General features: G+C 41.5%; 1 protein-coding gene and 1 non-coding gene across 4 annotated transcripts in view; one reads left to right on the top strand and one right to left on the bottom strand.

Moving 5' to 3' along the window:
* The window catches only part of rela (v-rel avian reticuloendotheliosis viral oncogene homolog A), a 30,706-nt gene extending 16,787 nt beyond the window's left edge, over positions 1-13,919 (bottom strand). Inside the window, exons 1-2 of one of the 3 annotated variants that reach the window (XM_031899972.1) lie at positions 13,815-13,919; positions 7,849-7,884 (exon numbers count right to left, since the gene is read on the bottom strand). In XM_031899972.1, coding sequence (XP_031755832.1) covers positions 7,849-7,858 — 10 coding nt within the window. In that variant the 5' untranslated portion in view covers positions 7,859-7,884; positions 13,815-13,919. 3 annotated transcript variants of the gene reach the window in all.
* Positions 13,920-14,331: 412 nt separating this feature from the next.
* Positions 14,332-14,405, top strand: trnai-aau. Its single transcript has one exon. It is a non-coding gene; the product is annotated as a tRNA-Ile (tRNA).
* Positions 14,406-17,307: the final 2,902 nt, after the last annotated feature.

Genomic DNA, 17,307 nt, shown 5'->3' with positions numbered 1-17,307 from the left:
TTCCGGATAAGGGATCCCATACCTGTACCACTGGCAGCCACTTCACATTCTTCTAAATGCAAAATAAACAGCCTTATGGCACAGGTAGTGCACTTAAGCAACATGTGCCATGGGAAGTGTTTATCTTATTAAGTAGAATAGGAAGTGGCTGCCATCAGTTAAGGGGGGGGTGGTTTACTTTACTTTCTTGCCTAAATGGACCACAGAGGCAGAAACATTATTTGTGCCACTGCCCTAAATGTATTCAGCTTTTGATTATCCTATGCTCCCCATGTTAGTGAAATACAAAAGATATCATGCCAAGTTGGGGATGGACCATAACTTACTCTCATCCCCTGTCTATGCAGCTCTAATAAACAACATGAATGCTGGGAAGTTTCTGTCAGATGTCACCTTCTCAGAGTTGGTTTTATTTTTAATGTCAACAAAGATCTAGATAAATATATTATTTTGCCCACACAGAATTTGCCATCAGCAATTTTAGGCAAAAACTGCTAAAGCGAATCTCCCTAATCACATCTAGAGGGTTCTTTACTATCAATGAACCTGTAGAAGAATATACTGCTACATACTAAACAGTATACAGAATATAGCCATAACTGCTGCGCAACTATCTAAACAAACGCAATTACATATTAATATACAGGTATAGGAGCCGTAATCCAGAAAGTTCTGAATTACAGGAAGGTCATCTTCTACAGAATTTTCATCAAATAATTCAATATCTTTTAAATTTCCCTTTTCTCTAGAAGAATAAAGCAGTACCTTGTACTTGATCCCAACTAAGATATAATTAATCCTTATTGGGGCAAAACTAAAAAACGAAACTACACATTAATCAGCCCACCTAAAACAACAAAAGCTTGTCATACAGATGAATTGCTCCAATTTTGCCACAGCATAGCAACTGGTTTACATTTTTTTTTGTGGTTTTTCAGTTATTTAGCTTTTTGTTCAGCAGCTTTCCAGTTTGGGGTTTCTGCAGCTATCTGGTTGCCAGGGTCTTGTTTACCTTAGCAACAAGGCAGTGTTTTAAATGATATACTGGATTATGAATAGGAGAGGGACTGAATAGAAAGATAAGTATTAAAAAGTTACCATAATAATAAAATTGGAAGCTCACAGAAAATTGGAAAGCTATAGAAGAGGACTGCAAATAATGCAAAAATTATAACAAATGCAGACCAATTGCATATTTGCTAGGGATGGGACATACTATAATGTACTAAAAATTAACTTAAAGATGAACAACCCCTTTAAGGAAAGTAAATATTATTTGAGTTTAAATTAAGAAATGAAGTAGTACGCTACAGCTCCTCTTCACTTCCTCCCTAATCCTATAGCTTGAGCCATCTGCCCATTGATCAGAACAACACGTCAACTCCTATGATGGCCATCTGTTTAGCCCATTAGGGTTGGGCAGATAACAAGGAGGATCAACCAGTGTATGACTGGTTGCCATTAGGTGGCCATATAGGTTGTGATCCACTCGCTTGGCGACCGGATCTCCTCTGGATAGGCCCACATTAGGAAGGCAATATTGGGCTAATTTGATCGTTTGTCCCTTGGGTCAAGTAGGCCCATCGAGGAAGCCCATACAGGGGCAGATAAGCTGCCAACTTGAGTCCTTTAGACCGTGTATAGTCATCTTTAAAGGCAGCTACAAAGCTGCTCCTGGTAGGAATGTAACTTTGGACGCTTGTGCCCTCACTGGAGGATTAAGCACGGGTGACAAAACATCTAAATATCCTCAAAAGGCAACTTAGGGCTACTACATCATGCTTTTACCACCAATGATTTACATTAATTCCACTTAGGAAGTTTTGTTGCTTGCACTGGCAATTACATGCCACAACGAAACCTCCTGTGTGTCCTTACCCTGAAGAGAGATGCACATGAATGGTTCAACTTTATCTTGATATTATTAAAAAACATTTGGAGATGTGCTTTCCACTGGAAGTACCAACTGACAATTTTAGACCAAAAGTTGCCAAAAGCAACAGCTATAAATCAAGATCGAAACATCCTATGAGGAAGTACAAAAAGTTTACAGTGGTGTCATTTCTGTCACTCTAGAAGTGGGTCACCTTCATTTGTAAACACCAACACTCTCAATGTATTAAAGTTAATGTGCCATAGAGCTAATGGGCTGTATTAACAGTGCCAGAACCGGGCAATGTAGAGTAGGTGAGTAAAGCCAGCAGTAGACAATATACTTAAAACTCAGTAATATATGTAAAACAAAGAATATCTCAATAGTCAAAAACAGCTTTTTACCAATAGAAAAATAACTCCTGGCCAACAGCTTTTACGTGGTAACACTTTGCTTCCTCAAGAACCATGAAGATGATGTGAAATGTGTCAGGCGGTCCTAATAGGGAAGTTGGAGTGATATCACCCCCTCCCAGCAGCCGATTAGCAGATCAATGGGAAGGGAGCAAGATAGCAGCTCCCAGTAGATATCAGAATAGCATTTAGTAGTAAGAAATCCAAGTCTGGCTTAAAGAAACAGTAACACCAAAAAATGAAAGTGTATAAAAATAATTAATATATTATATACTATTGCCCTGCACTGGTAAAAGTTGTGTATTTTCTTCATAAACACTACTGCAGTTTATATAAATACCCTGCTGTGTAGCCCCGGGGGCAGCCATTTAAATTGAAAAAAGGCACAGGTTACTAAACAGATAACAGATAAGTAGCAGATTCCCACTGTATTCTACACAGTTTATCTGGTATCTTCTAACCTGTGCCTTTTCTCCTTTTTTCAATTTAAATGGCTGCCCCCATGGCTACATAGCAGCTATTTCTATTAACTATAGTGGTCTTTCTGAAGCAAACACGCAACTTTTACCAGTGCAGGGCAACAGTACATTATATTTTAATTATTTTAAAACATTTTTATTTTTTAGTGTTACTGTTCCTTTAAGGACTCCTCCAGTTACATGGGAGTAGGAGAAATGATAGGTTACCTGAAAGAAGTTCTAATGTGTAGTGCCGGCCCTTCTGAAAGCTCAGACTCAGGCACAATGCACTAAAATGGCGCCAACACACCAATATTAACAAAAAAAAAAAAAATACATTTGTTGGTTCAAGAATAAAATGTTAAAGGGTAGAGTGAATTATTTGCTACGTAAACAGTGTAATTTACAAACAAAAAGTATACCATAAAAATCATGACAGCATCCCTTTAAGCTCACCATTTTCTCACATATGCAGGCCATATATTGTTTATTGCGGGCTTTTCCTCCCATACTCTTTATTGCCTGGCTTATGCACAGTTAATGCAGCACAGTAAGACAGTTGGTGTTTTCACATGAAGCTAACCCGTTTATAGAGTGACAGAAATTAATACACTGTATAAACTTTTTGCACTTCCTCATTGTTTGGATTATTTCATGAACCCATCGGAGGGGTGAAGTAGATGGGAGTGGCAACACCATAACCGGACTACACAGTTTGTGATTTATTTGATATCACATTGAATACGTCACACTTTTGTGTAGCCAAAGATGCCTAGTAGAGGTATGGGACCGATTATCCAGAAACCCATTAGCCAGAAAGTCCAGAATTACAAAAAGACCATCTCCCATAGACTCTGTTTTAAAGAAATAATTCACATTTAAAATTTTTTTTTCCTTTGTTATAATAAAATAGTACCTTGTACTTGATCCTAATTAAGAAATAATTAATCATTTTTGGTGGCAAAACAATCACATTGGGTGTATCTAATATTTAAATGATTTTTTAGTAGAATTATGGTATACAGATCCAAACTACATAAAGATCCCTTATCCGGGAAACCCCAAAACCCCAACCCCAGTTCTTATACTTGTAGTGTGCCAGAAGAAAGTGGCATACTAACCCACTATCCAAGCATTCCTTAAGGTCCCCATACTTGTTGAGATTTACTCGCTTGGCGATGTCGCCAAGCAAGCGGATCTTCACTCAATATCCCCACCTACGGGTGGGCGATATCAGGAGAATCCAGGGTAATTTGATCATTTGGCCCTGGGGACAAATGATCGTATTAGAACGACGGGCATAGGTAAAGTCGGTCCGGGGACCGCATCAACGAGCCAATGCGGTCCCCAATCCGACTAGATTTTCTAACCTGGCCGATTTCAGGCCAGATATCGGTAGGGCAGGCCCGTCGGAAGTGCCCATACATGGGCCGATTAGCTGCCGAATCGGTCCAAGGGACTGATACCGGCAGCTACTATCGGCCCGTGTATGGGGACCTTTAGTGCCCAGAAGCAAGTTTGTCCCCAAGTCTTGCTGAGTTATGGAGACCCACATGTTGGCATTAGCAATGGGCCCAACAAAAACAAACCTCCTCCAATAAATTTGTAAGAAAACTTATTTATCTGTTGTGTCATTGACACAATGACCAGAATCCTAGAAAACTTAGAATCCCATGAATTGATAAAGACGACATGTGGGAGTCAAATCCCTTACAGCCAGCATATTCTACATCATTGTGTCTATGAAAAGAAAATCACGTTGCAAGAACATCATTATTTATGAAAGATAAGCAATGTTACAGCTGTCACATACATGCGATAATCTTATCTTGCTAACACAATGTGGAGAGAACAAATGGCAAGAATATTTGGAACATAAACACATTACATAGCGTGTCTATCTACTGCCCTCCAGTATTTTGCTGGTAGTATAGCATTTAACGACGTGTGATAAGTGGGTCTTAAAGGGGCGTTTCAGCTTTACACTTACTAAGTAAAGTGATACCCTGAAACAATGCACAATTAGCCTTAATTTTTCACTGAATTCTTTAAAAAAAAAAATGTTTTCAAAAGCTCTCTAATTGGTCCAGAAGTCCTGCTAACTCCTGCAACCATGCAGTGGTTTGAAGGAGAGAATGGAAGGTGAACAGCAAAGGGCCAGAATAAAAACATTAGTTATAAAAAGTAACAATAAAATTGTAGCCTCAAAGAGTTAGAATTTTTTTTTGTTGTAGGTGTCAGTGATCCCCTGTGAAAGCGGGAACTACGCAGAAGAGATAGTAATAAGAGAAATAATTTAAAAGCAATTAAAAATTGAGACATATTAAAAAGTTGCTAAAAATACGCCATCATATAACATAAATTACCTTAAAGGTGAACTACCTATTTAAATCACTAATTATACATTTTGGATAATATAATCTTACGGATTTGTATACACTCTTAAAAGTGCACCTATAAGCAGAAAATTGCTTCCCCCACCAGAGGAGTGGGCTAATGGAGCTAAAAAAAAAGGCTATTGTTTTCCCCCAATCAGAGTGCGGGCTCTATTACCCTGCACCTCTGGTGGAGGAAGTAATTTTCGGGCAAAAGGTGCCCTTTAGCTGCTCGCTTGGCAACCTCACCAAACAAGCAAATCTTTCCATGTACACATCTGGCCAACGGTGACCATACATAGACTGGGCCTATTATCTGGCCAAATATCCATCGTGCAAGTTTGATTCTCCTGCCAGGCAATATCAGGGGAAGATCTGCTAATTTGGAGATCTCACCAAATGAATGGATCTTAAAGGACAATGAAAGGTTAATATAAATTAAAAGTAAGTCTAAAGGCATTCTTATTAAGTACTTACTGCATATCTAAATTCCCAGATCCCTGCTTGCTTCTCTGAGATATGGTGCTGGCAGCCTACAGCAGTGTGAAGACTACAGTGACATCACTGAAATCTCTCTTCCCTTCCTGTAGGCTGCCAGCGGCAGCCTTCCTATTCTCTGAGCATGTATGTAACTTGATCCTGTCTCCTGTTCTGAGCTACACATGCCCACCAGCCAATCAGAAGCGGATCTGGCAGAGGGGAGGGAATGAAACACACGTGCAGTATAAAGCAAGGAGGGAAAGGAAGGGAGAATACCTTTTTAGAGATGGCTGCCTGTTCTAGAAAATGTGAAGTAAGTGTGACTGAGTAAATATTTGATTAGGTGAGCCAAAAGTGTGGCGTTTTTACTAAACAATAGGAGGACTATTGGGCAGTATGCTTTTTAAATTTTGACTTGCATTCTCCTTTAAGGGCTCTGGTACACGGGGAGATTAGTCGCCCGCGACAAATCTCCCTTGTTGCGGGTGACTAATCTCCCCGATATGACATCCCACTGGTGAAAATGGAAATCACCGGTGGGATGGCATACGTGGCGACGCGATCGCCGAAGTCGCCTCTCAAGGCTACTTCGGCAATTTCCGCAAATCGCGCCGCCGCGTATGCCATCCCACCGGCAATTTCCATTTTCGCCAGTGGGATGTCATATCGGGGAGATTAGTCGCCCGCAACAAGGGAGATTTGTCGCGGGCGACTAATCTCCCCGTGTACCAGAGCCTAAAGTGTACAGCCAGTGTACAGATACTTCAGAAAGCCCTTACTCACAAAGAAAAACATCCAAGCCCAGCTAAACTTTTCAAATAGGTATAGAAACGTATTATGGTCTGATACGACCAAGGCTGAACTATCTGCCCAAAATTCTAAAAGGTATGTTTGGCACAAAAATAAGAGCACATCATCACACGAGCACCGTCCTCATAGTGAAACATGGTGGATGCAGCATCATTGTTTAGGGCAGCTTTTCATCAGCTGGAATTAGTGCTTTAGTCAAGGTGGATGGAATTATAAATATCAGTCTGCTGCATAGGTTGCATACTTATATCCAGTGTATATTTTGTTAGAATATTGAAGCCAAAATGCTGACAAATCTGAATGGGAGGAGATATATTCTCTAAGCATCATAACACAGGGAATGGCTTATAATACATTGCAGCACTTCTTTAAAGGAACAGTAACACCAAAAAATGAAAGTGCATAAAAGTAATAACAATATAATGTACTGTTGCCCTGCATTGCTACAACTGGTGTGTTTGCCTCAGAAAGACTACTATAGTTTATATAAGTAAGCTGCTGTGTAGCCATGGGGGCAGCCATTTAAAGGAGAAAAGGCACAGGTTACTTAGCAGATAACAGATAAATCCCTATTATATGGGGCTTATCTACTAGTTATCTGCTATGTAACCTGTGCCTTTTCTCCTTTTTTCCAGCTTGAATGGCTGCCCCCATGGCTACACAGCAGCTTATTTATATAGTAGCTTTTCTGTAGCAAAAACACAATTTTTTTGCAGAGCAACAGCACATTATATTTTAATTACTTTAATACTTTAAAGCACTTTAATTTTTTGATGTTACTGTTCCTTTAATGGACCAGCAACATGCCAATGTCAGTGCTAAAGAGACTTAAGATGGTGGGGGCGTTACTTCACTGGCAGAGAAACGCTACTTGAGACCTAAATTCTGTATAGGTAATAATTTTTACATATGTTTGCATTAGTCCCAGTTTGCCTTGTGTGTTTGTTCTTGCTGTGTCCAGCCATCTTATCAAAGTTGTATCCTGTCCATTACATGCAGTGGAAAATACCAATTCCTTACCTTCCCCCAAGTACAGGTATTATTAAAATAAAAATATCTTGCTTTCTAGACTCAACATAAAACATTTTACAATACAAACTAAGATAGTTTAGTGGCACTTTAAATGAAGGGAGGCAAGCATATTTATGCCCACCCACAGACCAAACAGTCCCATTTGATGTCCCCAAAATAGCAAAGTTGCGGCCCATTGGATGCTCAGTCTTTGTATTCCAACGCACTCCTACTCACACATGGCTTATTCCAGTGAGTTAGATACTGAGGCATTGCATTTGCCAGGGCCGGCCAACCACTGTAAGCGAGCCATTGTGTACATTTGGTAATGGGTAGCACAGATCAAAGTGTTATACAATCCATAGCCATACGCAATCCAATATCACATTTCATGCAGCTATATTACTTATACATGTGAGAATACTTACTTGAAACCATGTCTGTCCATAGGGAAGGAAGAAATCCTAAAGAGCAAAAAAAAAAAAAAAAAAGAAATTTGAGTATTACATTTTTTTTTAACCTTTAAGTTACCTCCCACAACGACCCCAAAAGGGAGACAAAAGTGAAATACATAAAATAAATAAACACTGAGGGGGCCCTTTCCAAAATCAGGCAGCAGTTCTTTTCAAATAAACTTCGTCAGCCAGGGCGCAGGGACAGGGGATGGGGATGCAGGCTGGGTTTGGCTACACAAGGCATATAAACGCAGGCAAAGAAACAGCTGATCTGCTCTTAATAATTCATTGCGGTGTTTGAGTACAGCACCATCCCTGTAAACCATTGCTGGCACAGGATCAATGAACCCAGGCAGAAAAATATTTTTGGATGCTGTACTTTGTTTTTCACAGGCAACAAAGGGCTCCCTCTGTCATTACCCTTAATGGAACACCTGTCAGCATTTTGTGGGGCTAGACCCATAAAAGGGGTGTCTGGATACTTTGGGCCAGTCTACAAGTCTAAACAATTTGGTATGCCAACTGCTGTTCAAACTTTAGAGGTACTCTAGAGCAATTTTAGACCTGATGGTGTACAGCAGTGATCCCCAACCAGTAGCTCATGAGCAACATGCCAACCTCTTGAATGCTGCTCCCAGTGGCCTCAAACCAGGTGCCTATTTTTACATTTCTGGTTAGGAGGCAAGTGCTGATTGCATAAAAACCCAATGTACTTCCAAACAGAGCCTTTTTGGGGGGCTGCCAGTCCACATAGGAGAAAGAAAGGCTAATAAAGAGTTAATCTCAAGCTGCAGGCATACCTTCAGTGACCTTAAGTCTCCCCATATTTCTCCCATTCAGATGATCAGAAGCCTCACAGGAAAAAAAAAAAACACTGAGCTCTGTAAAGAAAGTTCCCATAATGCCTCACTCCTGCACCAAGACCGGTGTACATGGCAGTTTGTAAAACTATGAGGACGCTTCCTGCCGATTGGCTCAGATCCACATTCCTAAGGCGGGGGAGTGAGTTCTTAGCATTCTTGAGGGAGGGGGAGCAGGAGAGGGGAAAGAGGAGAGAGCTGTGTGTCTCTGGCACAGGAAAACGGACACAACAAATCTTTTGATAGAGAACTCAGTGCAGTGTTTCTGTGAGTGCTTATGGCTGTATTTACATAGACCTTTCTGATAAAGCTTACTTAGTTTTTACCTTTTCTTCTCCTTTAATGCTTGTGTTGCTCCCCAACACTTTTTTCATTTGAATGTGGCTCATGGGTATAAAAGGTTGGGGATCCCTGGTGTACAGAAAGGATAAACAATTGCATGCCTGTATTTGCTCTATGCCAATAATAACACTTTGATTCGCTATACTAGTACTTATCCCAAGCATGTTTTGAATCATGTCCAAAAACAAAGATGCTACGCACTGTTCAAACTGATGGGGAACAGTGGAAGCCAAAACAGACCCTTTGTTCCCTTTTACTGATCCTTATGTTATACAATGACAACTGGCCTAGTTGATGCAAAGAAAGCTGTGACAGACCCTCATGTAAAGACTGCCCAAATAAGAATTCTGGTGCTGAGGTGTGCCCATCACTGCCCCATGAGTTCAAACAGGGTGCTTGTCATTATGTAACATTAAAGAAACTCCAAAGGATGTTTCCTTGGTGCTTCATATATTGTGGCAAGACATCCAAGGCAACTGAAAGAATGCATTATGACACACAGAGCCATCTATACAAAAACCGTTCCAAGCAAAGAACACAAGAACAGGTTATGTGAGGTTAAGGCTCATGGCCAACCATTCTTTTTCTCCGTCAGCCTGAAGTTTATGTTTTTTTGTTTTTGACAACTAAAAGCCTGTATTCACTTGAAAAGGCATAAACATTTTTGCATGGTCCCCTCTGTGTGAAAAAGTGACTCATCTACTACTGATTCACAATCTAGTGGTAGCACTAGCTAGACACACCTACAGATAAGGATAAGGTCAAAACAGCTGATGCTGCAGTTGTTAGCAAATAAAAACCTTTGTGGGGGCCTCTTTGTAATTATTAGCCTGTGAGGTACCGGGAGACAATGTAGGCACCACTAACTTATAGAATGTTTCATTTTCTACGGGATATGATCACTACACACACCTTTGCTGAGCAATTTAAGGTCCAATATCCCATTATTGGATATTACTCTAGCAGTGATACATTTTCTTTTTTAACAATGTCCACAAACCATTACCAACTATTATTCTGCTGTCAGCCTGCATATAAGCAAGCTTTAATATTTTCAGAAGTGTAAACCCCTAAGATAAATATTTGTACAGAGAAGTTTTCAACGGGTTTTCAAAATTACAATAGTATTCTATGTTGTATACCCCAAATAATAGTTATTGCAGTTGAGTTTAGACGCAGCATCTTTTTGTGTTTAATGTTTATAGGACAGTAGAAAATGCTAATCTGGCAATAATGTAAATAGCCAGTGGGAAAACAAAACTCTGGACTACTTCAGAACCAAAGCAATATATATACATGTTTTTCCAACCAGCGATTTACATTTCTGCTGGTGGGAAAGCCTTTTCAAGAGATTAGTTGCCCACTGGAGACCAGATTTTAAACAGGTGGCTAATCTTCACATGTGCCATCACCCTTAAAAAACTGAATATTTTTTTTGCCTTGAGTATTTTTGTTTTGTGGTGTATTGTCCAACATAGGTCAATCCTTAGGCGATACAGTTCTCAAAAATTCCGAAGATACACTTTCTGTCATTCTGACCAAAATGGCAACAATCTGCACTTTTTTCAACAATGAAACCTTGTAGTAGAACTGCAGCTGTAGTCAGACTAGTCAAATCAGAATTAAACTAGACAGAGTTATAGCTGGAAAAAGTAAATCACTTTTTTCCAAAACTAATTGGAGTCAACTCAGTGCAAAGTTACTTTAATTGTAATTACTACTGAAAGAAATGTTTGTTTAGCCTTTTATTCTCTGGTTCTGATTCTTGACACAATGAAGCAGAAGTCCAGAGCAGTCAAGTCCCCTGGATTAATCGCGAGTGTCCCGAAAATGCAGCCTAGCCCCCAGTCTCAAGATGGCCTTTAATACCTCCCAAAATGCACAGGCACATTGAGCATTCCATGATGTCACATGAATTTTGCGCATGTGCAATCAGTGAGGGACTGGGACCCCAGGGGCCCACCAGGAAACCTTAAATCATAGGCCCACTCTCCAAACTATTTTTCCCCCCTTTGCTCAATCAACCTCATTATTCTCCTAGTCTCTTTTATTAACATGCTAGCATCTATTTCTCCATCTATTTCTCCCCTTTGTTCCCATTCAAAAATAGGGAATGGCCACAAAGTAGACCAAATGGCCAGGAGCAGGAGGGCCCACTGACACCTGGGCCCACCGGGAGTTTCCCTGGAATCCTGGTGGGCCAGTCTGACACTGTGCGGGATGATGTCAAACACCACCTGCCTATAGGACATCGGCAGCGCGTTCTGTGCACCACAATGATCCCCTGGGAGACACTCTCCTGGAGTTGACAGCCCTGGAAGTTAGTTCCCCTCCGTGTCTGTTAATCAGCAGGCTTTTGCTACACTGTCTCATAAGTTGACTCCAGTAGTGCAGAGAATATAAACAGATAATACTTCAAATAGCAATAAAATAACTTTAAAACAATTGCCAGTTTTTATGTAAGGTATACTAAAAGGTTGTTTAGAATTAAATTCTGTTACATTGTTAAAAAAAATGTTTTGGGTGGAGCTGCTTTCTGAAGTGTGTGTTTGAATATAATAATGGATATATGTTCCCTTTTTAAAGAAGAACTACAGCTTAACTAAAGTAGTAGGCTAAAACATTTGTACATTATATTTGGGGCTTCTGTACCAGCCCAAGGCAACCACAGCCCTTTAGCAAGGAAAATCTGTGCCCCCCAAAAATGTCCCCATTAGCCCCCATCTTATTTTCTGCTGATTCGCTGCCCATGCTCTGTGCTGCTGTCACTTACCTGAGCTTAGGGACTGACTCACAATATACTGTATATATTGAATATAAATGTCCCAATACTAGGCTGATTGGAAATATTTCTGATAATGTGTGCTTATCAGCTCTGCAGCCAGTGCAATTAGCATCATAAATGAATAATTAGCCCTGCAGCATAAGCTTATAGTTCAGCTCAACCTAATTTTCTGCTTAATAATTTGCTACGTCCCCTAAGCCTGAGCATGTGAGTGTCACAGACACTTCTAACAGATTCCAGGAACGTTCAATAAGTTCACTATATAAAATATGGCATTTCTAATCAAATTCATTTTTAGGATTTAGTTCCCCCTAAACCAGTAGGTATGGGACCTGTTATCCAGAATGCTCAAGAGTTTTCCAGATAAGTGGTCTTTCTATAATTCGGATCACCATACTTTAAGGTGCCATGTAGTGATCTTTTGCTTCTTCTTTACACCACTGCCCCTGACCAGTGCAGGCGAGTGAAAAAGTTGACTTTTTGCTTAAAGTTCAACTTATCACTCTACTGTGCATGTACACCTGTCAATAGGAAGGAAGAAGCAATAAAGACTGTGAGAAAACACTCATACAGAAGTACCCAAGGCCGGTGCAGTTTTCTGCTAACAGGAGCACCAGCAGGTTATCAGGTGAGAAATTATAATCACTGAGGGGTGCCTAAAACATGACAGCACTATGCTCAGTTTATAAGGATATTATTTACAGGATATTCATGGCTCGTGTATTATATCCATATGGTGGTCAGTGATGTCATCAGTTATAATCAATGCTTAGTGATGTCATTTGTATTACATGATTCACTGAAACTTGTATATTGTAAGTATGAATTCTATGGAACTCAGGGACTTAAAACAGCCTTATATTTTACAACAGGTTGCACATTATTCAAAATATAAAGGCAATATGTGATGTTATTGGTTATAATCAGTGCATGGAAATTTCAGATATAAGACTGAGAGCTTTAACAAAGCATTTAAGCAATAAATGTTTTCTGAAACTTAGCCTAGAATCTGTAGGCTGCTGTAGGGACACAGGCTGTACATTAGCGATCCCGGTGCTGTGAGTCTAGCGGAACCCATTCCCAATCCATGAACAAAGTAACCCAAAATCTTTAAGCACTGGCCCCCCCGTATCGTCACACACGTCCGTACTGAGATTGATTAAATAAGGAAACATGAGCCAGCCTCCCGCGCGTTTATGACTATTGGGCGATCAGAGCCGCGTACAAACGCACGGCAGCTAAACGCCACTAGGCCGGTCGGTACTAATACGAAAACGGGGGAAATTCGCGATTCCGGAATAATTCTTACCCTCCATGTCCAATGCTGGCCTTTTACAGGGGCTAGCTGCCCTTGCAGTTCCAGAAATGTATAAGATATATTCGCCACCAGTACTCTTTACTTCTCCACTCCACTGTTTCACTATCCCTCTTCTTCTTCCTTCCCTAACAGATATCCGCCCCTTCTACACATTGCTACACATTGCTAGACAATCCCTGGCATAGTCTGCGGAAATACCCAAATGACGTAAGGCGAGGAACGCCCTGGCAAATGCGCATGCGCTAAGTTCACAGGTTTAGGCTTTGCCCTAGAGTTTTGTCCAATAAGTGAGACCTGTAGAAGTTATTACCGTACAGACGCATATACGTAGCAATAAAAGGGTGGAGTCAATGGAAGAAGGGGGCGGGCGACTTAAGGGACGAGTGAAAAGTACATTGCTTTTCATGACGCGCAAACAAAAAGTTTGTTTTGTTGTTGTAGTCGGGAAAAAAAGTTTGTCAGGTTGATGGCATCGTGTTGGGAGCCATTTTATACACATGGTTATTAGGAGACATAAAGCTATCAAATCTCTAATTAGGAGTCTAATTCGCCTCAATTTCTATCTTCTACCCAATTTCCTGACTGTTGTCGGAAATGTCCATTGTGCGGTTGTTGCATTGTAGCCTCCACTGACCCGGGTGTGGGGGCAACAAAAGGGACGTTCTGCGATTATTACTCTTTAGTATTCTCTCAAAAGTGAGGAGAGCAGTCTGGCTCCATGGAACGCATGCCTTAGGTTTCGGGCATTATTCCTTAGTGGGTTTAGGGGCTCGGCCAATGTAAGAGCCTTAGCGCTACACTGCGAACTCCCATTGGTTCTGCTTTCAGCTGCGTAGTTTGTACTTGGCTAATGTAGCGCTGCTGCTTTAGCGCTACGATGCGTATGTGCGCTGTAGCCCATGAGTGACTAAATGTGCCGGGCAGCAAACATGTGGCCTCTGTACATCTATAGAGGGACAGGGTGCACACATGTTTAACTCATATACATATTCTCTTACTCACTGGGCATTTCCTCTGAATAATGTATGAAATACAGGCCTGTATAATATAATATATGGCACCCCTTGTACTACAATTATTTTATTGGTAAAATAACAAATATATAGAGATTTACTCTTTTATTGCGCTGTGTTTTGCGCCTTATGTAAGGTGGCCGGTTAGCTCAGTTGGTTAGAGCGTGGTGCTAATAACGCCAAGGTCGCGGGTTCGATCCCCGTACGGGCCACACACCTTTTCCTAGTATTTAAAACAAACTTTAAACTGCTTTAGTTGCTGTGTAGCATTAAATATATAAATGAAAAGTAATGTGATTTTTTTTTTCCGGGGGGGGGGGGGGGGGGGGGTATATATAAATAATTAATATAAATGTACACTGGCCAGGGGTATGGTTCCTGCCATCCGGAATCTTCCAACACACCAGAGATCCGCTAACATGCACAGTAGAGCAAGTTTTATGGCTTTAAGGGTGAAGATACAAGGGGCAATTAGTAGTCGTGGTGACTAATCCGTGCAGCGAAAATGCTTTAGTGTCTTAATTAAAAGTTGTAGCGACTTATCGCCCCGTGTATCTTCACCCTAAGTCCCAATGTTTTCTCTACTGTAAGTTTTCTTTGGTCGGTGGGTCCCTCCTCGAAAAAGTTAAGGTGGCCACACACGTGGCGATTTGTGATCTTTCGTGCGACCATCGGTCGCACGAAAGATCGTTAAATCCGCCACTAACGTTCAGGGCTGAAACGGCAGATAAGGAGGTAGAAACAATAGGATTTCTACCTCCTGCCGATTCAGCCCTGACGGCAGATTTTGCTCAGGCGCCCGATCAAAATCTTTTAACCTGGCCGATCGGCGAGTCGACCGATATCAGCAGCTTCCTGCGATATCGGTCGACTCGCCGACTTGCCATACACGCACCGAATATCATATGAAACTATGTTTCGTACAATATTATCGGTGCGTGTATGGCCATCTTGAGCCACCTGCCAATGTATGCACTCAAATTGATACAGTAATCTTAGTGCCAGAGATATCCTAAAGCAGAGCTGTCCAACTGGCGTCCCGCAGCCCCCTCTGTGTGGCCCCCCACCTGTCTGGCTGCTTACCTTTGTGTAAGCTTTAAATGGTATCGGTACTGAGATTAACTGCCCCTCACACCTGAGATTCAGGCTGTAAACCCCTGTATTGTTTAAACATGTAATCCCCTGTACTGTTCACACATTAAAATCCCTGCATTGTTCATCTCCTGCATTGTTCACACCTCAGGGCCAGACTGTAAGCCCCCACATTGTTCACCTGTTCACACCTCAGACTGTAGGAGCAGTGCCAGCATTGTGTCACTGTATGTACAGTACCTAGCATAGGGCAGACAGAGTATGGCACACACAGGCAGGGTAGTGTAAGGCAGGCAGAGTATGGTACACACAGACAATACTCTGCCTGTGCATAATTTAGAATCTTCTTATCAGTTTCAAATGATACAGATGTAAAATCTAGTGCAATTGAAGGTTCCTCCATTTGTCTCTATGAGCTACCAATCATCTCATACAGGAACAATAACAACAAAATATTTAGAGGTATTGTATGTATTTCATTATAAAGTAGTGCTATTTAGTACTGGTGTGTTTACTTCAGAAGTTACAAAATTAAGGCACTGTGTTGCCATTGGGGCAACCATTCAAGTTCAATAAGGCTAAGGGGGACATTTATTAATGCATGAATGCTCTGAGCGTATTTTCTGCGACAATTTTGTACCTTGCGCAACAATTTCGTACCTTGCGACAAAATTTGTGCGACAAAATCGTATTGTCATGCCGAGTACGAAAGTTTCGGATTCATTCAAGCTTCGGTATCGTAACTTTCCTTGGGCCAGGTTGGAGCTGCAGAGTGCCATTGAGTCCTATGGGAGACTTTCCTTGGGCCAGGTTGGAGCTGCAGAGTGCCATTGAGTCCTATGGGAGACTTTCCTTGGGCCAGGTTGGAGCTGCAGAGTGCCATTGAGCCCTATGGGAGACTTTCCTTGGGCCAGGTTGGAGATGCAGAGTGCCATTGACTCCTATGGGAGACTTTCCTTGGGCCGGGTTGGAGCTGCAGAGTGCCATTGACTCCTATGGGAGACTTTCCTTGGGCCGGGTAGGAGCTGCAGAGTGCCATTGAGTCCTATGGGAGACTTTCCTTGGGCCAGGTTGGAGCTGCAGAGTGCCATTGAGCCCTATGGGAGACTTTCCTTGGGCCGGGTTGGAGCTGCAGAGTGCCATTGAGCCCTATGGGAGACTTTCCTTGGGCCAGGTTGGAGCTGCAGAGTGCCATTGAGCCCTATGGGAGACTTTCCTTGGGCCAGGTTGGAGCTGCAGAGTGCCATTGAGCCCTATGGGAGACTTTCCTTGGGCCAGGTTGGAGCTGCAGAGTGCCATTGAGCCCTATGGGAGACTTTCCTTGGGCCAGGTTGGAGCTGCAGAGTGCCTTTGAGCCCTATGGGAGACTTTCCTTGGGCCAGGTTGGAGCTGCAGAGTGCCATTGAGCCCTATGGGAGACTTTCCTTGGGCCAGGTTGGAGCTGCAGAGTGCCATTGAGCCCTATGGGAGGCTTCCAAAATCATGCACAGAAGTTGGAAAGGTTTTCCCGCTGTTTACAATCGTTCGGTACAAAAATTTTGTGACTTCCGGATCGCCAATACGATATTATCATGACTATCCCGATTTTTTGTAAGCATTTTCGTGATATTTGCGATCATCAGAAATTATCGTATCCAATCCAAGTTTTACCCATTTCAGGATTCAAACTCGTGATTTGATGAATCTGGCCCTAAGTGTTCTAGCCTGCCGATTATGCAGATTGTGTTAAAAAAATTGTTTACAAAGGGCTTTCTTACAGATTCTATACCTGTACTTTAGCATTGTGATTTAGAAGTGATCGTTAATGATAAATGAAATATTTTAAGAAGTAGGCCTTTTCTAATACTGATAACACATATGAAACAACTCATTTAGCTGTAATAATTGAAAACATTTCAAACATGTCATTTAGCTGCCTTTAGAAGAGTATTTAGCATGAAAAAAATCTATTCAATTTAAAGACTTTAAAAGAATCAGATCACCTTATGCAAAGACAACGTCCAGTGTTGGACTGGCCCACAG

This window comes from Xenopus tropicalis, chromosome 4, assembly GCF_000004195.4.
Source record: "Xenopus tropicalis strain Nigerian chromosome 4, UCB_Xtro_10.0, whole genome shotgun sequence".
Taxonomy (NCBI): domain Eukaryota; kingdom Metazoa; phylum Chordata; class Amphibia; order Anura; family Pipidae; genus Xenopus; species Xenopus tropicalis.
This window is presented reverse-complemented; position numbering and strand designations above follow the sequence as displayed.